The sequence below is a fragment of the Myxocyprinus asiaticus genome, chromosome 10, assembly GCF_019703515.2.
Source record: "Myxocyprinus asiaticus isolate MX2 ecotype Aquarium Trade chromosome 10, UBuf_Myxa_2, whole genome shotgun sequence".
Classification (NCBI taxonomy): Eukaryota; Metazoa; Chordata; class Actinopteri; order Cypriniformes; family Catostomidae; genus Myxocyprinus; species Myxocyprinus asiaticus.
Genome location: NC_059353.1, coordinates 52,564,713 through 52,590,998, shown reverse-complemented (window position 1 = coordinate 52,590,998; position 26,286 = coordinate 52,564,713). Strand labels below are relative to the sequence as shown.

At 39.2% G+C, this 26,286-nt stretch overlaps 1 protein-coding gene across 1 annotated transcript in view; it reads left to right on the top strand.

Moving 5' to 3' along the window:
- Positions 1 to 17,412: 17,412 nt before the first annotated feature.
- The window catches only part of LOC127446980 (inactive dipeptidyl peptidase 10-like), a 64,627-nt gene continuing 55,753 nt past the window's right edge, over positions 17,413 to 26,286 (top strand). The window contains exons 1-4 of the mRNA XM_051708396.1: positions 17,413 to 17,536; positions 23,790 to 23,901; positions 23,992 to 24,087; positions 24,180 to 24,274. Coding sequence (XP_051564356.1) covers positions 17,477 to 17,536; positions 23,790 to 23,901; positions 23,992 to 24,087; positions 24,180 to 24,274 — 363 coding nt within the window. The 5' untranslated portion in view covers positions 17,413 to 17,476. The remainder of the gene's footprint in view (positions 17,537 to 23,789; positions 23,902 to 23,991; positions 24,088 to 24,179; positions 24,275 to 26,286) is intronic.

Below are 26,286 nucleotides of genomic sequence, written 5' to 3'. Positions count from 1 at the left end.
AAGTGCAATTTCAGCAGGGGTGAGGCCAGTACTTTCCTGTCATGCCATGTTAATGGCATACCAGAATTCTGGAATCCATTTGTCCCAAAGGCGGCGATTGTCTTGGACGTATGAAGCTATCATAATCTTAAAAGTGTGATTGATTCTTTCTGTTAGGTTGGTTTGTGGATGGTAAGCTGTAGTGAGTTTCTGGATGACACCCCATTGTTTACAGGTGTCATTCAGGAGTTGTGTGGTGAATTGTGGGCCATACCAGATATACAGGCATTCCCCACCGTGTGAATATCTCCTTTGTGAGAATGTTAGCAATGAGGTAAATTTTAGCAGATCACATTGTGAATAATTCCACCCACTTGCTGCAGTAATCCATGGCTACCATCAGACATTCATTGGATCTGGAGCTTTTTGGGAATGGGCCCATCAATTTGACACAGAGCATGTGTCCTGGTTCCACTACGGGCATGACTGAAGCAAACCAGATAGCTTCGAAATTTGTAAGCCTGACAACATCTTACATTGATTACAGAAACTCCAAACATCTTTACGAATCTCGGGCCAATAGACATTGTCGAGCAATTGTCTTAAGGTTTTCATCCTTCCTAAATGACCACTCAGTGAGTTGGAATGTGCAAACAGTAAAAACCATTCCATCAATGAAACGGGTATGATTAGCTGTAATGTGTGTCCCTCTTGTTTGTCTGGTACACTGCAGAACAAGTAATCATTCTGTATGATATAGGATATGCGAGTAGGGTCTGTGACTGGTTGCTTCGCTGATTCCCATAGAGACAGTAGAGATGGGTCTTGCTTCTGGGTTTCACCAATTTCATCCCAGCTGACTAGTAAGTTGGAGTCTGGTTCCGAGGTTTGACAGATGGCAATGTGTCCGATGACCTCAGGCACGGCTACTCCCCATGATAGGGTGTCTGGCACTATATTACACTGACCCTTGCGATACTTCACTGTAAAGTTAAAACTTTGGAGATGTAGAGCCCACCTTGTCAGGTGAGAGGATGGTTTGGGGTGATTGAATACCCAAGTTAGGGCGGCATGGTCTGTGAGAACTTCAAAGTTCCTTCCCTCTGAGTACTGTATCCACTTTTCTACTGCCCACACCACTGCTAAGCATTCCTTCTCTGCAATAGAGTACAATTTCTCTGCCCCATGTAGAAGTCGAGAAGCATAAGCTATGACATGCTCTGCTCCGTCAAAGTTCTGTGTAAGCACAGCTCCTAGTCCGACATCACTGGCATCAGTTTGTACTTTAAAATTCTTACTGAAGTCAGGTGGCATTAAAACTAGTGCTCTTTGAAGTGCATCTAAGATTGTTAAAAGCATGCTGGCATTCTGGTGTCCAATCCAAAGCTGTATTCTTTCCCTTTAGTGCATGTAAATGTGTTGCTCGCTCTGAGAAGTGAGGAATGAATCTGTGATACCAACCTGCGAGACCTAAAAAACATTGTACCACTTTGAGATTCGTTGGCACTGGGACATTTTGGACTGCTTCAACTTTGGAGGCTTTGGTGCGGACTCCCTCTTCGGAGATAACACGTCCCAAGTACATGATGGTCTTTTGAAGCATGTTACACCTTTTGAGGTTGAGTGTTAAACCTGAGGCTTCCAGTTCCGTGAAGAGCTGTTTGAGGTGTAAAAAGTGATCTGAGATGTTTTTGGAATAAATCACTATGTCGTCGAGATATACAAAACAGATTTTCCCCAATGAATTCTCTTAGTATGGTGTTCATGAGTCTTTGAAATGTTGCTGCAGAGTTTTTGAGTCCAAACGGTAGAAGTACAAATTAGAATTTTTGGTCACGAATGCAGTCTTTTGCATGCTATCCTCATCTATGAAAACCTGCCAATAGCCACTTTTGAGGTCCAGTGTGCTGAAGATGGTTGCTCCATACACAGATTCAAGGATATCCTGAATCTGCGGCATAGGGAATCCATCGAGAGGGGTCTTGGCATTCAGAGCTCGGTAGTCAATGCAGAAGTGGGTACTTCCGTCCTTCTTGGGTACGAGGACTATTGGCTCTGCCCAAGGTGAAACCAAAGGTCTTATGATGCCTTTGTTGAGTATGTTAGTTACCTCCTCTTCGATGAACTGTTGTTTGCTGACCGAGACAGGATACGCTCTTTTACGTACTGGGATTTCATCTGTGGTGTTGATTTGATGACGAATTATGGCAGTTTGTCCTAAAGCGTCAGTGCACACAGTTGGCCAATACATCATTAATCCTTCCAGTTGCCGTTTCTTGGCTCTGGAGGCATCAGCATGACTCACTAGCTCCTTTAAGGTAGATAGTGTGGTGAAGACATTTGCACCAGGGGTAATGCAAGGTTCAGACTGACAGTGGGTGAGAAAGAAGATAAAATGAATGGGTGATAGACATCACTTTCTTCAGGAATTGCACACATGGTGGTTTTAAAATCAATGATGATTCCTGAGGAAGTCATAAATTTGAGTCCCAATAAAAATGTTAACAGTCTCTCATTACAAAGGCTCGCTGAGGATAGTTATGTCCATGGATCGTGCACTGCCAAGTTACTTTTCCCAAGGCGGACTGTGCATAGCCATTTGCGAGGGAAAATAACTGTCCTCTGCTATATTGCAAAACTTCATGACGTGACTTCAGCTGGTGCCAGAATGATTCTTGTATTAATGAGTAAGTACTTCCTGTATCCAGTATCAAATCAAATCAAATCCCTTTATTGTCACTCAACCATATACACAAGTGCAACAGTGGGTGAAATTCTTGGGTGCAGTTCAGAGCAACAAAGCAGTCATGACAGTAATGAGACTTATACCAATCTACAATAAACATCAGATTTACACAACACAATATACAAATAATATACAATGTACAGTATACAATACACACAATATAGAATACACAGTATACAATAAAATAGTATATATTAAATATATAGTAGGTTGTATTGTGCTGTATTGACATTCAGGCTGTCGGTTGATAGTCAGTTGCCAGTGTGTTGTTAAGAGAGAATATAATTTATGACAGTCCAGTGTAAGATTAATAAAGTGCAGAGCTGATGTATATTGATCGTGAGAGATCAAGAGATCAAAAGTCAGATTGATTGGGGAGAGAAACTGTCATGAAATCAGCTGGTGCAGGTCCTATTTCTGCAATACCGCCTTCCTGGTGGTAGCAGTGAGAGCAGCCCATGGCTCGGGTGGCTGGAGTCTCTGATGATCCTCCAATCTTTTTTTCACACACCACCTGGTATATATATGTATGTATGTATGGCTTGACATTGATGATTTTTAATGTTTATGGTAGTGTAAATGGTGTTAGCAGCTTTTCGATGTCGCCCTTTTGCTGGTTTTATTGCATCAGTTGACTTTGAGGTTGGTTCCATTTGTCTTTGTTTCCAGAAAGCTCTCTCCTCGCTGATATCCCTTTCTACGAGTGTACCCACCCACAACAACTCGTCCACAGCAGTTACAGTCCCTCTTAGAATGCTGACTACTCGTGGATTACAATTACTGAGCGTGGCTTGGAGGATCTCGCATTCCATCATGGAAGGTTTCAGTCTCAGACATAGTGCTCTGTATTGGTAGGTGAATGTTCTGATGTTCTCATCTACTCTGTTTTCTTTCTCTGATCATTCTCTCCACTTTGACTTCATGGTCGCCGGGTAAGAAAGATTGAAAAAAGCTGTCTTGAATTGTGACCACGTTCTTACTTTCTTTTTCTCTGCCACCCACCAGTCTTCGGCGGTGTGTGTTAAAACAGAGGGTAGTATGGATAAGATGTGTCATTCAGTGGCTGCAAGGCAAGATATTCATCACATCTCTCCACATAAGCAATGGGATCTTCTCCTTCTAAACCCACGAATCTTGGAAACCCTAATTTGATGGGGTTTTTGCAGTGTAAAATGTTTGCCATGGTGTGACTGATGTTTGATGTAGAGTTGACTCCGCAAGATGACTGAATTAATGCTCTCAGTTGGTTGTCTCTACGTTTAAGACGGTCCATGATAGCTTGTCCCAACTCCTTTATTTGGGTTTCCAAAGTGTTTTTTACTTGGCGACATTCAGATTTGAGATTCAGTATCCACTAAACTTCCAGGTGCTGTATCCTTCTGTGATGGTCCTTATGTTGGTTGGAGAGGATCTGAATGAATGAGGTCTTATATGGGTTCACGTCTGGTGTTGAAGGGTTCAGAAAAGTAGTTTGGCTCCAAAGGAAACTCACCCTCTGTCTCTTAATACAAGGCCGCCATTCTGTGTTCCTTTTTTTTTTTTAGACTATACGAATTAACCTTGGCTTTATAGTTCAAAGTTGCCTATAATGTTGTGTAATTCTCAATAAAATATATTACTTTAAATACCCATTTTCTGTAGTGACTCATGGAGGATAGTATTTTTTGTCTCTCGTATAAAAGTAAGATTCAGGTGAGACTTCTACATTTTTTTGCTGTTTAATTTGATAGGTCAGATTTGCTCATGTCTGATTTGCTCATGCACTTGTTCATGCGCCAATTTATGTAACACCTTCTCTATTGAATTTGACGTGCTGGATATAAAATGAGGGACCAGAGAGACTTCTAAATTTCCATGAGTCAAGTGTATTAGGCACAAAAAAAATAAAGATCTTGAGCAGTGTAATAAACAACATAAACAGTGCAAACAACACTAAACATACAAAGCATTTAAAGTCAATATGAATCACAAATAGACCACAGTCTCTCAAATAAGAGTTTTTGCTAAATGTAGCACTTAGCTACAAAAAGCTCAGTCTTTGGAGTAGTGAATGAGATAAAATAGTACTTAAGTTTGGTGTTGTTGAATCCTTTGCAATCCAAGAGTAATCCACGATGTGATCGATGTTTAGTAGCAATGATTTTAGATAGGAGATGGATGATTGAAGATTGTTGAATGATGATGACAGATTAAAGATAACTGATCCTTTTAGTCCGGGTCTTTATAATGGTTATGCTGGTTTCTGATACATGTATAAAAACCCTCTGCATGTAAAAGAACAAATACGTCATAAATGTGCTAATAAACCATATTTACAAACCAAAAATATATACACAGAAAGTGTACTCAAATACACTATATAGTACTTACATTTGAGCAAAAGAACAAACAAGTTCCAACAAAAGGCACTGGTATGAGACAGCAAAGGTGAGAAACTTTCTCCATGTGCATAGAATCTGACTTCCTACCTAACAATTCTTCTCTTACCCTTAAATAGTATGACTGACTGCATGATTAACACTGGAGCGTCCCCTGGCGATCAGGTTAAAAATTACAGGTATAGTCACAAAATTTCTCTCCATGTGGAATGCAAATGGGTTGGGGCACCCCATAAAAAGAAGGAAGGTTATTTCCTTTCTTAAACATAAGAAATATGATAAAGTGTTTCTTCAAGAAACAAATCTTTCCCCGCAGGAAGCTGAACATTTTGGGAAGATATGGGGTGGACATTTTTTCTTTAGTGCTGGCTCAAGTAAGAGCAGGGGAGTCATTACATTGATAAGTAAACATCTACAATTCAAATGTCTCAAATAGAATAAAGATAAATCAGGAAGAGTCATTATTATTTTAGCAGAAATTCAGGGGCAAAGGTTGATTTTGGCTAATATTCAAATCAAATCACATTTATTGTCACACAGCCATATACACAAGTGCAATGGTGTGTGAAATTCTTGGGTGCAGTTCCGATCAATATAGCAGTCGTGACAGTGATGAGACATATACCAATTTACAGTAACATCAAATTAACACAACACAATTTAAAGTCTAATATACACATAATAACATACACTGTACAGTATACAATATGCACAATATAGATACACATTATTCAATAAAAATAAAAAAGTATATATAGTAGTATATATAGAATGTACAGTAGGTTGTATTGTACTGTATTGACATTCAGGCTGTCGGTTGATAGTCAGTTGTTAAGAGAGAATATATATAATAATAATATAATTTATGACAGTCCGGTGTGAGATATAAGAGTAAGAGTACTAAAGTGCAGTGCTGATGTATTTTGATCGTGGGAGATCAAGAGTTCAAAAGTCTGATTGCTTGGGGGAAGAAGCTATCATGGAGTCGGCTGGTGCGGGTCCTGATGCTGCGATATCGCCTGCCTGATGGTAGCAGTGAGAACAGCCCATGGCTCGGGTGGCTGGAGTCTCTGATGATCCTCCGAGCTTTTTTCACACATCGCCTTGTATATATTTCCTGGAGGGAGGGAAGCTCACCTCCGATGTTGTGTCTGGCAGTTCGCACCACCCTTTGCAGTGCTTTGCGGTTGTGGGCTGTGCTATTGCCGTACCAGGCGGAGATGCAGCCAGTCAGGATGCTTTCTACAGTGCTGGTGTAGAACCGTGTGAGGATGTGGCAGTTCATTCCAAACTTCCTCAGCCGTCTCAGGAAGAAGAGGCGCTGATGAGCCTTCTTCACATGACTGTCAAGACTTCAGTGTGGATGGACCATGTGAGTTCCTCAGTGATGTGGACACCCACAAACATTTACAACAATGGGTGGTAACATGTTGTATACACTACATGATGACACAGAAAATCTTGTAGCCCAGAAGTGGATTCACTAAAGACAATGAAGCTAGAATAGTTGTGAAGTCTTGTGTCCTCTTACCAGCCAACATAGGTGAATCGCTTGGGAGATGTGTCTTTGTGTCCTTCACAATGCTTTTCTCTGTATATCTGTGGTGCTGCTCCACACCAGGGCGATAATAACAACATTGTGACACTTGCACATACCTGCACACAAGAAAACAAAGCAGCAGAAAAACAACTGTATTCATTCATACACTTCACTATGTAAGACTTCAGTTGAATGTATTGTTTTCACATCTAGACTTCACTGAGTTGATCGTATTGTTTATTTGTTTGTTTTTTTTACCCTAGTGTAATGAAATTTGAAACCTATGGACCAGTGAGGTGGGGATCAACTACTGAAAGGGGAAAACCTATGAGGAAGTCTTCACTGCAGGTTTGGCCCCCAAGGCCTATTGCACTTTGGTTCTTCCAGGGTGCCTCACTGGTCTGTGTGTCCTAGTCTGTCCCTGTGGCTGGTTTGTGTTCTATTGCCTCTGCAGTTTGTTAATGAGCTAGCAGGTGACCATATTTCAGAAACAGCATCTTCTGAAATTGTTGTCCTCAATTATTTAAGAACAATGTACCAAAAAATTGGGGGGAAAAAACACCTAATTTAAATCCTCTAAGAAACATCAGTCACAAAATACATCATAAAAGAGGAGTGAGTGACTGGAAAGTGCTATAATATAGCATTCAGGACTGTGAGTGTTCTTAACCAGTTCCCCTCCAAAACATATTTTGATAGTAATTGCAAAGAGTCTTTCATCTTTGCTGTAAACTTCTAGGGAAAGATAAGCACTTACAGCCCTAACAATTAGTCCCTTAGCAAGCTGCCCCACAAGTTTAGTGAAGGAGGGGCTGCTTCAGAACTGTAAGAAAGCTGTATAGGAGCTGAGTAATGCCTTGCATTTATCCTGATATCTTTCTGTTCTTTCTACATTCTTTCATGTGATGTCCAGATTTACCACAACACTGACATCTGCCCTCCATCTTAGGAAATTTGTGGTATTGTTTACCCACTGTGGGTATGCAAGGATGCTGCTGCAACCTTTACTTTTGCTCTAACATCAAAGTTTCTTTCCCAGGTCACCAATCTGCCTTAACTTAATTTGTAAAGTCTCATTAGACCATGTGAGATCTAAGAAAGGTAGTACATTTCTATTTTCTGATGAAAGGCCATCAAACCACATATGGACTAGTGGTCCCTTATCATCTAGAACCCTCTCAGGAGTGTCAGCTATACCACTGCATGCGACAGAAGCTTGACAAAACCTTTCAGTATACTCACTCACACTTCAGTCTTTCCTCTGTACACAATTAGTGACTTTTCACCAGTTCACCTTTAGCCCAATAATGTTCTTTAGTATTCTCAGAACTCCCTCTTTCAAGTTGTCTTTTCGTGCTTGCTAAAACTCAGAAGTATTACCAATAGATTCAAAAGCATTAAACTCTGAATCTGTCAATATTTGTGACATTAGCTGGGTGATTTCAGCTAAAAACATGTCATAGAGCTGCAATTTTCTGGACAGCGCTCTCCTAATCTCAGAAAAATTTGCATGTGCTGATGGCAAACTTTGAGCAAGTCTCTCTATTGTCACAGGACCTAAAGCCCTGTTGATTATTTGGGAGTTGCTGATGGAACAGTGTTACTCTCTTCTACTCTACTTTGAGCATTTCCTTTCTTGCTCCATACACTTCAACAGCACTAACTGTTTTATGAATCAATTCAGAAGTGTCATTAATAGATACATTCTCACCCTCATGTCTAAACAGAGACTGTAAGTCAGGATACATATTACCTGACTGCAGATGTTTTCTCACATCACCTTTTTTGAGGGTTTGTTATGGCCTAACTTCTTAGTGAAGGAGAACACTCTAGCATGCAGTTCTTTATTTTTCTCTTCCAATTCTGCAATATGCTGAGTCTGCTCTACAGCTATAGCTAAACTAAATTCCCGATGACAACAAATAATGCCTTTTATCTTTCCCTTCCGAATACAAGCACCAAGTACATTTCTGCATTCTTCTATGGACCGTACTTTTTCTGGATGAATATCAAATGTGTCAAATTCTGTCTGACTGACTCTGTCACTATTGAGTCCATGTGTTCTCCTAACAATGATCTGAATTAATTGTCTGTCCATAAAGGGGTAGCTAGTCCACCTTTCTCAGTTGTACGAATTTGTCTTGCATTCTTGTTAACCCTTTTTAATTTTACCAGTGTCTCCCTGACAAAACAAACAAGAACTATCCAAAATGTTGTTTGACTGTCACTAGTGTTTCTCTCACAAACCAGATGATACACATCTCTGACAAGTAGAGGAACCTTAAACACATCCCTGGCAAAGCAGAGTACAACCTAACATCCCTGGACGAGCATAGGATAAACCTTTAACACTTCCCTGGCAAGCAGAGGATACAACTTTTTACTTCCCTGGCACATAACGAAAGGTGATCAACAGGGAATTTAAAATTACTAAATTCAAATCAGCAATTCTTGTTTGAAAGTTATTGCTGAACTGACTTGAGATCAATTACAGCCTTCATTTACCACTGATTCAGGGTTACACTGTGGGATCAACACCCCCCAGCATAACGCAAAATATTTCAAAATGTTTTGAAACTGTTTCAAAACAGTATGATGTAACGAATCCTCGTTTTCTGAAATCACATGACTTGGCCAGTTTGATATGCACTCCAAAGCATTTCTTAAAGGTTTCAAAGATTCATGAAGGGTATTTAGTAAGTGTCCATCACTACTGCTGACTCATTGTTTGATTTTGTGTTTTTTAGTTATTTTTCTTTGGTTGCCACTTTGTTAACCAGGGGTAGAGTCTTGGTTTATATATATATATATATATATATATATATATATATATATATATATATATATATATATATACTTTTTCTTTTGACTGCCTTTGGATGTTTTTTTAAATAAAAATAATTTTTGTTATTGCCCTATTCATTGTCCTGCCTACTTCTTTGGCCACGACCATCACAATATATAAAGGCGATACTGTATGTAAGTTCTCAGATCTCCTGTGTGTGTGGGTCAATAGAGCTTTTTCGCATTATTTCTGATTCTAAAGCCACTTTTTGTCCTTCTGCCACAACAATATAATGTAGTAAATTGTCTTAATTTGGGGGCTTTTTGTTTCTTCTTTCAGCAAATATTGATTATATGCGATTCATTAATTGTATATCATGCAATTCATTTAAATATACCTTTTAATCGACTGACAACTCTAAAACAAACACATCAACACACACATTACTCTGGGAAAGAAGTGTGTATCATGCTGTTTTAGTTTGTGAGCAGATGGGACAAAGTCCTGATATAATGCGTCTCTGTCCACTAATCTAATCTTGATCTAAAAAATAAAAAATGCAGGACCAAAATCCTCTTACTGGAACAAATAATCTCACTATTTCTGAGAAGAAAAAAACAGTATTTCTGCATATAAAAGAATATCAACAGTTCATCCATCTTGCAAAGTATCTTTTTCCTGTGTATTTAGAACATATCTGGGTTAAGAGAGAGACAGAGAGAGAGAGAGAGAGAGAGAGAGAGAGAGAGAGAGAGAGAGAGAGAGAATGTGGTGGTTTAGGAAGAAGGATGAATACAATAATCTTGTATCTTCTGTGCAAGAAGCAGTTTGCTACTGTGTCATATAGTATTCACACTGCCCTAACAAACACCATCAGACTTTGCGTGTTGTTGTTTACTTTAAAATAAGCTGACTGAAAAGAGGTTGAGGGTTGTGGATGGAGTTTGATACCAGAAGCCAGATCATCATATGAATATTGATGTTGCAAATGCCCTTGTATCTCTCCTCTGTATCGCTCTATCACACATACACACACACTTTTAAGGGCTACAGAAATCACTGATGTTTCTTCCCCAGATAATAGAAATGACAGTGACCTCTGTGTGTCCATCAATATTGGATGCCACGGAGTTCTCTCTTCCAGTCCACTCAGTGTTGTTGTTGACTGTGTTTGTCTTTTGATTGTATACAGATATTGTTATAATCTAACCTTAACCATAGTGTTTCAGGTTCAGTACTTGTATTACAGCATTTTCCAATCACTTTGGCACTAATGTCAGAACCTTGATGTCATTTTTCAAAACTCTAGACACAAAACTCACAACCGATGATCAAAATGCACATTTTTCAAAACTCTAACACTTTTTCCAATTGCTTGGATATAATATACATAAACCTAAGATCATCTGTTCATTGAATTAAAATCACCTGTTCAAAATAACACGACTTAACATCAAAGTATTACCATTTCAAAATGCAATTCACACATTTCATCTGATATGACTGTCTATTCATTTCATTACAATGATCTAACTATCATTTGATACAACTGCTAATGATAAGTAACTGTTGCATTACTCTTAATGCAAAGTTTTACTGAAACTGACTAACAGTATTCCATGTTTAGATCATGACAGTTTCAGGATAACGAGATCTATTGACATCAATTACCATGAAACATGAACCAATTGGACTGCATTATCTATGGATGGAATATTTCATCATCATTCTTTATCAGACACTGTTTCTAGTCAAGTCAAGTGGGTTTTTATTGTCATTCCTCTATATATCTTATATACATTGGAACGAAATATCATTACTCCAGGACCATGGTGCAACACAGAACAGTATGCAAGACTACATAAAGTGCAATACACAACAGTGTGCAGTACAATAAATACATAGAACAGAACAATAGATACATAAGACAATAAATACACAGGGCAATAAATACACAGAAAATGAGCTGTAGACTGTAAACTATTTTGTAGTGTAGCAGCAAAAAGTATAGCATAATTATATGTATTTTTAGGTATAGCAAAAGTACAGCATAAATTAGTTCCATAATAATAAGTGACTGATGCATCTTTGTAAAGTGCAGGTGTGTAAAGTTTTTGAGTCATACTGGGTTAGGTGTTTGACTAGACCAGGTGAGCATTGGGAAGCAGCAGGGTGTTGAGTAATCTGACTGCCACAAGGAAGAAACTATTGCAGAGTCTGCTGGTGGTATCACGGATGCTCCTGTACCTTCTGCCAGAAGGGGTGAGGGGGTCATCCGCAATACTGATGGCTTTGCAGAAGCAGCGGTTGTTGTATGTGGTGTCGACGGTGGGTAGAGATTATCTTTTCAGCTGTTCTCACAATTCACTGTAGAGTCTTGCGGTCGGAGACTGTGCAGTTCCCGTACCACATGGTGAAACAGCTGGTCAGGACACTCTCTATCATCCCTCTGTAGAAGGTGGTGAGGATGGGAGGGGGGAGTTTGTCTCTCTTCAGGCTCCGCAGGAAGTGGAGGCACTGCTGGGCTTTCTTGGCTAGGCAGGTGGTGTTGAGAGTCCAGGAGAGTTCCTCCGTCATATACACACCAAGAAACTTGGAGCTTTTGACTCTCTCCACAGTTGTTCCATTGACGTGCAGTGGTGAGTGGTCACTTGGGTCCTCCTGAAGTCAACAATCATCTCTTTAGTCTTATCAACATTAAGAGATAGACTGTTGTCTCCACACCATTCTGTGAGCTGGTTCACCTCCTCTCTGTATGCTGACTCATAATTGTTGCTGATGAGGCCCACAACTGTAGTGTCATCAGCAAACTTGAGGATGTGATTTGAACTGTACTTTGCAGCAAAGTCACGAGTCAGCAGGGAAACAGCAGTGGACTGAGCACACAGCCCAGGGGAGCACCGGTATTCAGTGTGCTGGTGCTGGAGGTTATGTTGTCGATCCTGATGGACTTGGGTCTCCCAGTCAAAAAGTCCAGAATCCAGTTGCAGAGGGAGGTGGTCAGACCCAGCAGGTTCAACTTTGTTATCAGTTGTTGTGGGATATTGTGTTGAATGCTGAACTGAAGTCTATGAACAGCATCCTTATGTAGTTGTCCTTTGTGTGTGTTCAAAACAGTCCTGAAGTGCTGAGATGGCTCCCTGAGACCAGGTTCTCACCTGTTTCAGAACTGGTTTGGCATGTTTCAGTAGTGGTCTGTATGCTGGGATTAGCATAACAGAGATATGATCCAAGCAGCCAAGGTGTGGGCGGGGTGCAGCCTAAAGTCCCCGGCGACAATGAAAAAACCATCGGGGTGCGCTGTCTGTAAGATACTGAGAGCCCCGTAGAGTTCACTTAGCACTTCCCTTGCTTTAGCACCAGGTGGAATGTACACCGCGACAATGAGCATGGTGGTAAACTCTCTGGGTAGGTAGTATGGCCGGCACTTCACAGTCATAAACACCACCAATGACGAACAGTAATTTGAGACCACAACAGAATTCCTGCACCATTCGTTGTTTGTGTAAACACACAGACCACCACCGCAAGTCTTACCAGACAGTGCTGCTAACCTGTCAGTGCGATATGCGGTTAGCCCGGCTAGCTGAATGGCTGCATCCAGAGTGCTGTCGTTGAGCCATGTTTCCATAAAAACGATAACGCAGCAGTCCCTGACTTCATGCTGGGTAGTTAGCTGTAGTTTAATTAAGTCCATTTTACTGTTGAGGGAGCGAACATTAGAGAGCAGAATGGATGGTAGAGCTGGGCGGCTAGGGTTAGCCTTTAGCTAACCAGAGTATATAATGAAATGAGTGGTATCCACCTACAACAACATAGCGATCACATGGAGCCGGCAGGTGATCCAGGTCACAATAGAGGTCAAGCAGTGGGAGGAGGAAGACGAGGAAGGTCAAAGGAATGGCAGGGGACAAGCACCTCTTCTGAGAGGTGGTCGTGTGCCTCATCATAGAGGAGGACTTAGGCCTCACCATAGGGGCAGCCATGGGCCTCGTTTGAGAGGTGTGGGGGAACATGGTAGAGGACAAGGCCATGGACCAAGACAGTGGCAGCAACAGCAAAGAGTGTCCAATGAAATCTGAACAATAGTTGTAGACCATGTCGTAAATCATGACATGACAATGACTGAGGCAGCTAGAATGACCCTAACCCTAACCAAACTTCAGAAGATCAACCGTGGCCTCAATAATCAGAACTTTCCACAATGAGAGTTGGTAAGTCTTCAGCATGCACTAAACATTAGGCTACTCTCAATTGTCAAATGACTGTACACTGCATGCCAATGTAGGTGATGTGACTATATGTGTCCTTACTGTAATTATCCCTGCAGAATAGAGACTAGGCCAAATAGGGGAGGCAGAGGCAAAATTCTGACTGACCAACAAAAGCCAGGAATGATATTCACCATACAGACATTCGGCAGCACATCTTGGACAATGACAACATGTTCAACAATGTGGAAGCCATAAGTTGCTCCCAATGGCAAGCTAGCGCCTTGCATGGCAGCACTGCCATCATTGGTGTGTGAGTGTGTGCATGAATGGGTGAATGTGTCACAGTGTAAAGTGCTTTGGAACCACTAAGGTTAAAAAACACTATACAAGTGCAAACCATTTACCATAACTATTGCATGCGTGCTGAAAAGGCACCAGGTGTCTCTAAAATAGCTATATGTGTGCCTTTTGAAAGAAATGCAGACAGAGTGAAGCAACTGAGGACTGAGTATGTTCAGGTACGTTCAGTTTCAAGATGCCTGCTGTAAAGAATTACCCAAAAATTCTACATTATTGTAATCAGAAATTCTCTTTACAAAATGACTTTTTAGAGGGTGATGGAGCTGGATGCTGACAAAACCATCACAAATTCATCTTTTTGGACGAGGCAGGCATCAACCTGGACAAGACACGGAGGAGAGGTCGGAATTTCATTGACCAGCGGGCAACCATCCAAGTACCTGGTCAACATGGGGCCAACATCGCCATGTGTGCAGCTATATCAGAAGATGGTGTGGTGGGACGCAGACCTTGTATTGTATCATATAATGCAGCTCTCCTTGTAACCTTCCTTGATGGGCCTAAATCAGGTCTGTAGAGCTGATGGCATGACCTATGTCATTGTGTGGGATAATGTCAGGTTCCACCATGCTCAAATGGTGCAAGCATGGTTTCAGGCCCATCCACAATTTACCACCCTGTACTTACCCCCATACTCTCCTTTCCTTAACCCGACTGAGGAATTTTTCTCCACATGGAGGTGGAAGGTATATGATAGGCGCCATCATGAACAAGTCACTCTTCTCCAGGCCGTGGATGTGCATGCAATGACATCACAGCAGACCAGTGTCAGGCCTGGATTCACCGAAGATTCTTCCCAAGATGTTTGGCTAATGAAAACATCCATTGTGATGTGGATCAGAACCTGTAGCCAAATCCACAAGACTCAATGGACGCAAGTGTTTATGGAAATATAGAAGTACAGTAATCAATTCTTTGTTTTGCTTTTTACAGTAAGCCAATTGAGGAACACTGCAGTTGACATTTTACTGTAGTTTTTTCTTTTTTGTAGCTAATTATTTTTGCTTTGATTCAAAGAAACCTATATTGTGATTTGATTGTATTTCAACAATAAATTTCAGATTTTGTTCAAGGATTCCACTGTGTCTGTAGTATTCTCTCTACTAATCCTTTTACAGTGATTTATTTACGTGTAGTACCATAATGAAACATGGATCACATATTTTGTACTACAATATTTAATGATTGTATGAACAACTACACAGTGAAATTATCGGTGTGCGGGTGATCTAAATTAATGTTCCTGTGGTACATCCGGAAGGTATTCACAGCGCTTCACTTTTTCCACATTTTGTTATGTTACAGCCTTATTCCAAAATGGATTAAATTCATTATTTTCCTCAAAATTCTACAAACAATACCCCATAATGACAACGTGAAAGAAGTTTGTTTGCAAATTTATTAAAAATAAAAAATGAAAAAAAAAAAAATCACATGTACATAAGTATTTACAGCCTTTGCCATGACACTCAAAATTGAGCTCAGTTGCATCCTGTTTTCACTGATCATCCTTGAGATGTTTCTACAACTTGATTGGAGTCCACCTGTGGTACATTCAGTTGATTGGACATGATTTGGAAAGGCACACACCTGTCTATATAAGGTCCCACAGTTAAGAGTGCATGTCAGAGCACAAACCAAGCCATGAAGTCCAAGGAATTGTCTGTAGACCTCTGAGACAGGATTGTATCGAGGCACAGATCTGGGGAAGGGTACAGAAAAAATTCTGCAGCATTGAAGGTCCCAATGAGCACAGTGGCCTCCATCATCCGAAAATGGAAGAAGTTTGGAACCACCAGGACTCTTCCTAGAGCTGGCCGCCTGGCCAAACTGAGCGATCGGGGGAGAAGGGCCTTAGTCAGGTAGGTGACCAAGAACCCGATGGTCACTCTGACAGAGCTCCAGCGTTTCTCTGTGGAGAGAGGAGAACCTTCCAGAAGAACAACCATCTCTGCAGCACTCCACCAATCAGGCCTGTATGGTAGAGTGGCCAGACGGAAGCCACTCCTCAGTAAAAGGCATATGACAGCCCGCCTGGGGTTTGCCAAAAGGCACCTGAAGGACTCTCAGACCATGAGAAACAAAGATTGAACTCTTTGGCCTGAATGGCAAGCATCATGTCTGGAGGAAACCAGGCATCGCTCATCACCTGGCCAATACCATCCCTACAGTGAAGCATGGTGGTGGCAGCATCATGCTGTGGGGTTGTTTTTCAGCGGCAGGAACTGGGAGACTAGTCAGGATCGAGGGAAAGATGAATGCAGCAATGTACAGAGACATCCTTGATGAAAACCTGCTCCAGAGCATTCTGGACCTCAGACTGGGGCGAAGGTTCATCTTCCAACAGGACAACGACCCTAAGCACACAGCCAAGATAACAAAGAAGTGGCTACGGGACAACTCTGTGAATGTCTTTGAGTGGCCCAGCCAGAGCCCAGACTTGAACCCGATTGAACATCTCTGGAGAGATCTGAAAATGGCTGTGTACCGACACTCCCCATCCAACCTGATGGAGCTTGAGAGGTCCTGCAAAGAAGAATGGGAGAAAATGCCCAAAAATAGGTGTGCCAAGCTTGTAGCATCATACTCAAAAAGACTTGAGGCTGTAATTGGTGCCAAAGGTGCTTCAACAAAGTATTGAGCAAAGGCTGTGAATACTTATGTACATGTGATTTTTTTCGTTTTTTATTTTTAATAAATTTGCAAAGATTTCAAACAAACTTCTTTCACGTTGTCATTATGGGGTATTGTTTGTAGAATTTTGAGGAAAATAATGAATTTAATCCATTTTGGAATAAGGCTGTTACATAACAAAATGTGGAAAAAGTGAAGCGCTGTGAATACTTTCCGGATGCACTGTATTTCATGATAAATTAGTTATTTGAACCAATGATTCTATAAATGCATGGTTTCTTTAAAGATATGAATGCACAATGCAATTTTTTGGACATTGGACAGCCTGTGTTACAAGTGATGACCGTTTTGAGTTTTGTATCTAGAGTTTTGAAAAATGACATCAGAGTTCTGACATTAGTTGCAAAGTGATTGTAAAAAAAAAAAAAAAACTGTAGTTCAGCTCTGTCAACAGGATCTGTGACAAGAAGTTGATTTCCACAGTAAATAATTCTGATTTTTTTGAATATCAAATTGCTGTACTTTTGTTGCAGTGACAGTAACTTTTAAGGTAAAGTGTGTTAAGTGTGTTTTTAAAAAAAAAAAAAAAAAAATTTAGGCTTGATTGTTTTGTGCCCTATACTTGTTTAAATCACCTTGAGTGCATTGACATATTGTCATAATCCAGTGGACTGAAGTTAGTGGTGATTTTGCTCTTCACTCGTTCACACACAGATGGTTTCACATCAGTGACGTGCTGCTGGATTGCGACTGAGCACTTGTTCAACAGTGCTGGATAACACGCTCAGAGCATCAACACTCAGCTCATGGTGTTTAACTGCTGGAAAAAGAAAACAAAACATGAATCAAACCGCTGGAGTGTCAAACCAATGTCAGAGACGCTCATCCATCGATGTGAAGGTGAGGATGAGTTCTGTTTAGAAATGATGAAAGCTGTGTCTGATGTCATGATGCTGTCAAACAACTGAGGTTTATTAGAGACGAGTTTATCTTTTTACCAGAAGAATAAGTAATCATCATATAACAAACTGATGAATGTATTGATGGACGGACTGTATATACATACATACATACTGTGTGACTGCCAGCCTTAATCTTACTTTATCATAAGAGCTAAAAACGTATAAAAAAAAAAAAATATAATGATCACTATTGCTGCAGTTTAGTTTGCTACCATCCTGAATAGTTTTAAAATCAGCAGAAATAACAGAGCTGATGTTGGTTTAAAGCAGATTAATGATTAACTGGATGAAGGTCAGTAAAATCCCTGAGGAGCCGTCAGAAGACTTCATTAAATGATTCATGACACTCACTTTAACTTACTGAGTGCATCTAGAGCAAGTGTGTGTGTGTGTGTGTGTGTGTGTGTAGGTTTGGGTGGTTTACGACCACCATTGGATGGTTTACATTTTTTAGGTTACTAACTGGTAATTACAAGGGTATTATGCTATAAATGTAGTTGAGGGATGAGGATATTTCTAGTGTCCCCATAATTAAAATCACTTAAAAAAAAAAAAAAAAAATTTTTAAATGTAAAAATGCAGAAAGTTTTTTGTGAGGGTTAAGTTTAGGGGTAGGTTTAGGAGATAGAATTTATAGTTCGTACAGCATAAAAATCATTATGTCTATGTTGAGTCCTCATGATGATAGCTGCACCAACATTGTGTGTGTTTTGTGTTTATGTGCACTTTGCACTAGAGGGCCGTTTGTTTGTTTTTCAGACTGTTTTTAGAATGGTTATAAAGGAAATATTCAAAAACACGTATTCATAATGAGGGTTAGATGTTAAATGAAGGAAAAGGGAAGACAAGCTATGGCATTCACCACCATAAATTAGAAAGTTTTTCAAACTACATATAATCTCCCTAATTAAAATGTATCATGTTTTAATTGTAGTAACAGTAACTGGTATCATGACAGAAATGTTATACTTTCATATTAAATCTATTAGGCTTCATTTGTATTCAAATTAGAAAATTAGTTCGTGTCTATATGTGGTTAGGCTATTAGTTTTTCATAAATTTTTTTTTATAAAAATGTATTTAAAAAAATCTTTTTTTTAATGCTATCTACATTGACCTCACCATGGTAGTGAGGAGACATCCATGGTTTTACCTTTGCTTATGGCCTGATTAAACTTTCATAAGGGCAAGTAAGATAAAGTAACCATTTATAAACAGATCTGTCTGAATCGTGTATGTGTTGCTTGAGATTAAACTTTAATCCCCTGCTGATTACAAGCAGCATGTTTAGCTTCAGTGTCAGGGTTTCACAGTCGAGATTCTAAACAGATACCCATAATGCCAGTGGAGTGACTCTGAAACACAAGAGAAAAACAATCGATAGACCTTTTTCCCATTTCCTGGTTTGGAATGCAGAAGTAAAAGATTGCAGAGTAAACTTCTATAGCAGTGAATGGGAGAACACAGCAAATTGTATTTTTGCTTTCCAATTTGTTCCAACAGCAAAAGAAAAAAAAATCCACAATTACGTTTTCACAAGAGGGAAAAAATATAGAGCACTGGATTACGGCAGTCAGAAGCCAGAAAGATGACAAATTTACTGTCACAGCTGATAAGCAGCTATATTAGAAACACCATCACAACTGTGGTAACTAGCTTTTAAAACGAATTCCAGGGTAATATAACACAAAGCATGTAATAAATATACACAAAATAGTTTTAAAATTGAAAACATTTGCTAAATAAGGTGGAAACATGTAATTGTAGTCTGTGAAAAAGGTCTATAATGCAATGATTGTGTTAAAGAAATGTATAATGTTTTTAAATTCTGTGTGACAAATCTGTCAATGACAAAAGATTAAACTTTACTTGTCTATTTAGTTTATTGACGGTTTTATTTTTTAAACAGAGAGTTAAGGAATTATACTTACATTTATTCTGTTATATAATACCCAGCACTCAAAACTCTTAACGTTTAACCTAAATCCAGCGCTGCTCACTCGGGAGCTTCTTTTGATCACATTAAATGAATTTAATTCATTTATAATTTATTCATTTATCACTTTTATTCAAAGTGACTTACTGATTCAAATCAAAATCTAAGACAAAAAATATGAAGGTAAATTAGTGCCTAAAAGATTTACATGTGTAGAGTAAGATTTGTAAAAGCGTAAATCAAATCGCAAACATAAACAATTGCATTTGCACAGAACTCTTTGTAAAGGTGTAAATCAAGTTGCACACTTAAGAATTTGTTTTTTATTTTTAATCCTTTGCACAAGTGTAATTCATGTGTTGTGATTCTGTACTTCATTTTACCACAAAGTAAATTTGATCTGTATTCTTCTGACTTTAATTGTACTTACACTTTTGGCCCTGTTTTTTTTTTCACCTAAATATGGCCAAAAACATTGAAAACCGGCAATCAGCGATATGCTAGCAAAGAAAGGGTGCAACGAATGGCAAAATAGATTAACAGCACAGAATCAGTCTGTATGTGTACAAATAAACTATTGGAAAATGTAAATAAATTGTGACTGTGATGAAAATATTTTCCAGAAATAATCCAATGCACATTGTTCAATCTTCCTTTTGTGGCTCTCACACTTTTGGCACGACTTTCTCACCCAAAAGAGGCGAGTCTACCTGCTTCTTGTAACCAATAAAATTAGGTTTCCGTTGACCAGTTTACTCTGATCTGCTTCTTCGTCATATAGATCATCATCGTTCCTCTGGCAGAACACTATCTCTCCTCTCTTAATATAAAATGCAAATATGAAAACACTTTCTTTTATTGTGTGTAAATGTGAGCCAACACCATTTATTTAGTATCAATTTGGTGTTCAAATGTTTCTTCTTGGATGGATGGGTGTATGTCATCAGATGATCCGACTTTAAAGATGCTGATTGGATTGTCTCACTTTTACTTTCATTACTGACAAGGAGTCAGTATTAGTGTTAGTAATAAAACTGTAATAAATGTACTTTAAATTGTAAACATAATGTGCATATTTTCATGAAGATCCCATTAGAGCTCCTATAAATTCTTTAGAGAGTACTGTCCTCTGCTGGTTAGGGTTAGATTACAATCATATACACCTGTAGTAATAACTTGGAGCAGTAGATGGTGCAATAGAATAACACTGATTGCTAAGAAGCAAGTGTTTTGGTCTTATCCAATAACCTTGGAGAAAAACTCTGTCTGTCTGTCTCTCTGTGGCTCATATGAACACTGTTACTAAAAGAAATACACCAACAGAAACCCTGTAGACACGTGGCCAGCACAACACACACACACATATATATACAGAAATGCATATACATAGACATTCCCCCCTCCTTACAGTCCTTTGTGTGTTTGTAGTTTATGTGATACAAAGACAGTGTTGTTGACTGCAGTAAGAAATCTGTGACTATTTAGAAATCTACATTACATAACAAGAGAGAGCGAGAGAGAGAGAGAGAGAGAGAGAGAGAGAGACCTGATGAACTGGATCTAAAGTTAGCCCAGATGTATACGGCTTAAATCAAAAATCATTTGCTGAATATTCAGTATATTAGTTTGCATGTATGCTTTTATTGCAATTTATAGAGTAATTATTCAAACTGTGCTTTATCTGCATACTCAGCTCATTAAAATTAATGTCAGAGGGAGCCAAGAAGACGTTCCTCATTAATATAAACATGAGAGGAAGAGGAACCATATATAAAAACACAGCTGGAAATATCACAGCACTTATCATCTTAACTCCTGCCAAAGCATTTCCTGTCTGACAAAAAAACTTTGACCTCTACTCTCACCAACAAATTCATAAATGGATATAGTGTAAAATTTGTCTTGTAAAGATGGTTAAAATGAAAACTGATGTGCTATTTCATGCCTCTTAATTAGTTTTCTTTATTGTTTTTTTTTTTTTTTTTTTTTTTTTTAATCTGTCAAAATTATTTTCCTCATTTGTAAACTGCTTTGCATAAAAGCTAAATGACTAAGTGTTCATGTAAAAGAACTGACAGAATTTCGCATCTACCAATGTTTTTGTACCAATTTGGTAAATACAAATTTCAGTTAAAACAAACACTTGTTCCAATCACTTTCCATTTACATTACACTGTTTTATGAAGTATTGTCGTCTAGTGATATACAGTCGCATTAAATTTAAAATAGCTTTCAATTCAGTCCGACAGACTCAATCTGCAATGTTTCAAACACCTGTGTGCAATTAATGATCATAAATATTTCAGGATTTAGAATTGTTGTTATGAATAAAAAATATATTTTGTCCTTTTGACAATGGTGGTATTTATATGGTGTTATATTTGTGATAAACTCACAGGATCACATGAGTCAGTCTCTGTGAAACTGCATCTGTCACAAAAACATGGACACATCATGATTTGGTTCCATATACAGTATACAGAGTGAAAGCAAGATTTAGAGAACATAGAGAGAGAGAGAGATGGACAGACAGACAGACAGACATGTTACAGGCTATTATTAGTTTCTAATCGAAGACTGACATTTTGATTATTTTATTATTCATTAAAAATCTTCATAAAACAGCTAAAAACACATTTTCCAGAAGCACTTCAACATGCATACATGATGTCAAGCCTATAGGCAATTAGCTTCTGATAGGCTAATTGGAGTCAATTGGAGGTGTACCTATGGATGTATTTTACGGCCTACCTTCAAACTCGGTGCCTCTTTGCTTAAAATCATGGGAAAATCAAAAGAAATCAGCCAAGTCCCCAGAAAAAGTTTTTGGACCTCCACAAGTCTGGTTCATCCTTGGGAGCAATTTCCAAACACCTGAAAGTCCCGCATTCACCTGTACAAACAATAGTATGCAAGTATAAACAACATGGGACCACACAGCCATCATACCACTCAGGAAGGAGACTCATTCTGTCTCCTGGAGATGAACGTAGTTTGATGCGAAAAGTGCAAATCAATCCCAGAACAACAGCAAAGGACCTTGTGAAGATGCTGGAGGAAACAGGTAGACAAGTATCTATATCCACAGTAAAACAAGTCCTATATTGTCACAACCTGAAAGGCTGCTCAGCAAGGAAAAAGCCACTGCTCCAAAACTGCCATAAAAAAGCCAGACTACAGTTTGCAAGTGCATATGGGGACAAAGATCTTACTTTTTGGAGAAATGTCCTCTGGTCTAAAGAAACAAATACTGAACTATTTGGCCGTAATGACCATCATTATATTTGGAGGAAAAAGGGTGAGGCTTGCATGCCGAAGAACACCATCCCAACCGTGAAGCATGGGGGTGGCTGCATCATGTTGTGGGGGTGCTTTGCTGCAGGAGGGACTGGTGCACTTCACAAAATAGATGGCATCATGAGGAAGGAAAATTATGTGGATATATTGAAGCAACATCTCAAGACATCAGCCAGGAAGTTAAAGCTCGGTCGCAAATGGGTGTTCCAAATGGACAATGACCACAAACATTCCCCCAAAGTTGTGGAAAAATGGCTTATGGACAACAAAGTTAATGTATTGGAGTGGCCATCACAAAGCCCTGACCTCAATCTGATAGAAAATTTGTGGGCAGAACTGAAAAAGCGTGTGCGAGCAAGGAGGCCTTGACGTTTCACATTCTTAAAATAAAGTAGTGATCCTAGTGTAGTGTTTTCTACGATTAAATGTCAGGAATTGTGAAAAACTGAGTTTAAATGTATTTGGCTAAGGTGTATGTAAACTTCTGACGTCAACTGTATATATTATCTTGTTGAACTCTAATCTGTCTTGGATACCACTATTCTGATGCTAGTGAAACTTTGTAATGCAGCACTTTTTGTACTGCTGTCTTAAGATGAATCTATTCTGATGTATATTCCTCCTTTGTAAGTCGCTTTGGATAAAAGTGTCTGCCAAATGAATAAATGTCAGTGTAAATTCATTAGTGCCACTGCAAATAAGATTAAGTGCACACACACACACACACACACACACACACACACACAAACACACATTTATGGACAAACAGATACCTAAAAGAACTAAATTCAATACTTTAATTTGGAATATTTCTGCACACATGGCAATAAGCACATAAAAAAAAATAAAAAAAACAGGAAAAACTGTTGATTTTCACTCTTGTCATTTATTGTGCTCCATTGTATACAATATCAAAAGTATCAAATTAACTTATAAGGTTGTTATCTGTCTCCTGTAGGATGTGGGAGTCATTTCTGCTGAGATGAACTGGAAGGGTGTTGGAATCTCTCTGCTGGTCATTGTGTTTGTGCTGTCATTGATTGGTCTGTCCATCTTCATGCTGTCTACAGGTCTGAATGTTTCAGTGTTTTTCATCCTCAGTTTGGTTGTTGTGAGTCTGTGTTTGCGTGTATCTATCGTGTGTGTGTTTATAATTTCAGGTGGCACCCCTCACACTCTGGGATCCTGTCTGACCCTGGATGACATTTTCTTCAGTGAGCATCAGGTACAAAACCCTGACGCTCAGTGGATTACTGGTGAGAGACATTCACAACCTCTCTCTCTTTCTCTTTCTGTTTTACTCACATCATTTAACTGTGGCTCTGTGTGTGTGTTGTTTCTTTCACAGCTCATCAGCTCATCTATAGGGGCAGAGATGGAGATCTAAAGATGCTGAATATGGAGACCAATCAGACAGAGATTTTAATGAAAAACACCACATTTGTGAGTGACATTCTAACCAATGTCCACACAGCCTCTCTCAGGTACACTGTGAACCTGTTTTTGTCCAGTTTGTGATAGTGTGATAGTGATAATCAATATTTTTTGGAACCCAGTCAACTTGAAAATTATATTATTGCAATATATTATACATTTTATTATTATTATTATACTATAGTAATATACTCTGTAGTAAAAATCTTAAATTACAAGGGGAATTGCTATGCAATCCAATTAAACCAGAGTTTTAAAATATCAAGCTTTTATTTTGGCAGACATATGCGGGAAGTAGATACATTTAACAACAGCTGTAAAATGTTCTCCTTATTTTAACATATCCTCCTTTCGCCATGGGGTGTATTAATTGTATTTTCATATTAACTTGTAGAGGATTAAATATATTTGAAATTAGGCAAAAGTGAAATTACAGTGAATCTGGAGTGCTTTAAATATGACACGCTCAGCTCATGTGATCACATGGAAACAAACTCAGAGCAGATCTGTTACTCAGAATTGCGGAGCACAAAACCACTATGAAAACACTGTAATAATACACTAACACAGTACAGACAAAACAAAACAGCACACATAAACTTTGAAGCGAGCAGCATGAGCAGATTATTTATTTATTTATTTTACTTTTTACATGATTAAATCGCAGTACTTTGTGGTTTAATAATCTGACAAAGTCATATCGCGATTACGATTTTACTTTGAATGATTGTGCAGCCCTAAATTAGATTTTTTTTATTTAATTTCAACTCACTATAATGGCCATATAACCATTAATGTACAAATGTTGTAAAATTAGAGCATAATAATACTGACAGTTTAAGGATAACTTTCTAACAGGTTTAGCCAACCATGTTCCTAGGCCTTTCTTCATTCAGAGTTTAATCCTAACCTGTTCCAACAGACCTGCCTGTAATTCTAAAGTAATCCTGAAGAGGTTTGTTCGACCTAGACCTAAACCGTGACTTGTCTTACCAGTCAGCGAGATTTGCCAGATGCACTTGGGGCAAGAGTTGAAAAGAGAGACAATTTTGTGCTTCCCATTGTGTGCTGAACCTACATCAGTCACAGCAGACTGTGCAATGTTTGCTTTATTTATTACGAACAAAGTAGATTTGATATAAATGTAGACAGACAGACGCTTGAATTTTACATATAATAAGTAGAAACATTTTTTGAGAGATGGTCTGTTGGTCCCCATGGTTTTAACAATAATACATGAAATGTGGGTGCTATACGAAAATGAGAGGGGAGTTGAAGACTATAAATGACAGGATTAACTTGCTGAGTGATAGTGAATGGGCCTATGTATCGGGGACTTTTAAAGGGCAGATGCAGTTTGATGTCCCGTGTAGAAAGCCACACTTTTGTGCCAGGCTGGAAGTCAGACACCTCTAATCATCTCGCACTGGCATGGTCTTTCTGCCTCATGATGGCTCGATGAAGACGAACGTGAGCTGAGTTCCAGACCCTCTCACTGTTGTGGAAACAATGGTCGACCGCTGGCAACTCTGAGGGTTCACCTGACCAAAGGAATAATGGAGGCTGGAAGCTCAAGACACACTGGAAGGATGTGAGGCCATAGTGGGATGACGCAAGGAATTCTGAGTGTACCCTGCCCAGGGGAGGAATCGGCTCTACTTGTTTTGGTTCCGGTGGTAGTACATTCTGATAAATCTCCCAATCTCCTGGATTTGCCTTTTGGTTTGCCCGTTGGTCTTGGGGTAATATCCAGAATATAGGCTGACAGAGACAACAAAGAGGCAGAAGAATGCTCTCTAGACTCGAGATGTAAATTGGGGTCCTCGATCAGAGACGATATCCTCAGGCAAGCCAAAATGTATGAACATGTGGTGAAATTGAATCTCTGCAGTTTCTAGGGCTGTGGGAAGACCTTTGAGAGGGATGAGCCGGGATGCTTGGAAAAGTGATCCACTGCCACTAAAATACAAGTGAAACCATTAGACCGAGGGAGATCGGTGGTGAAGTCCACGCCCAGATGG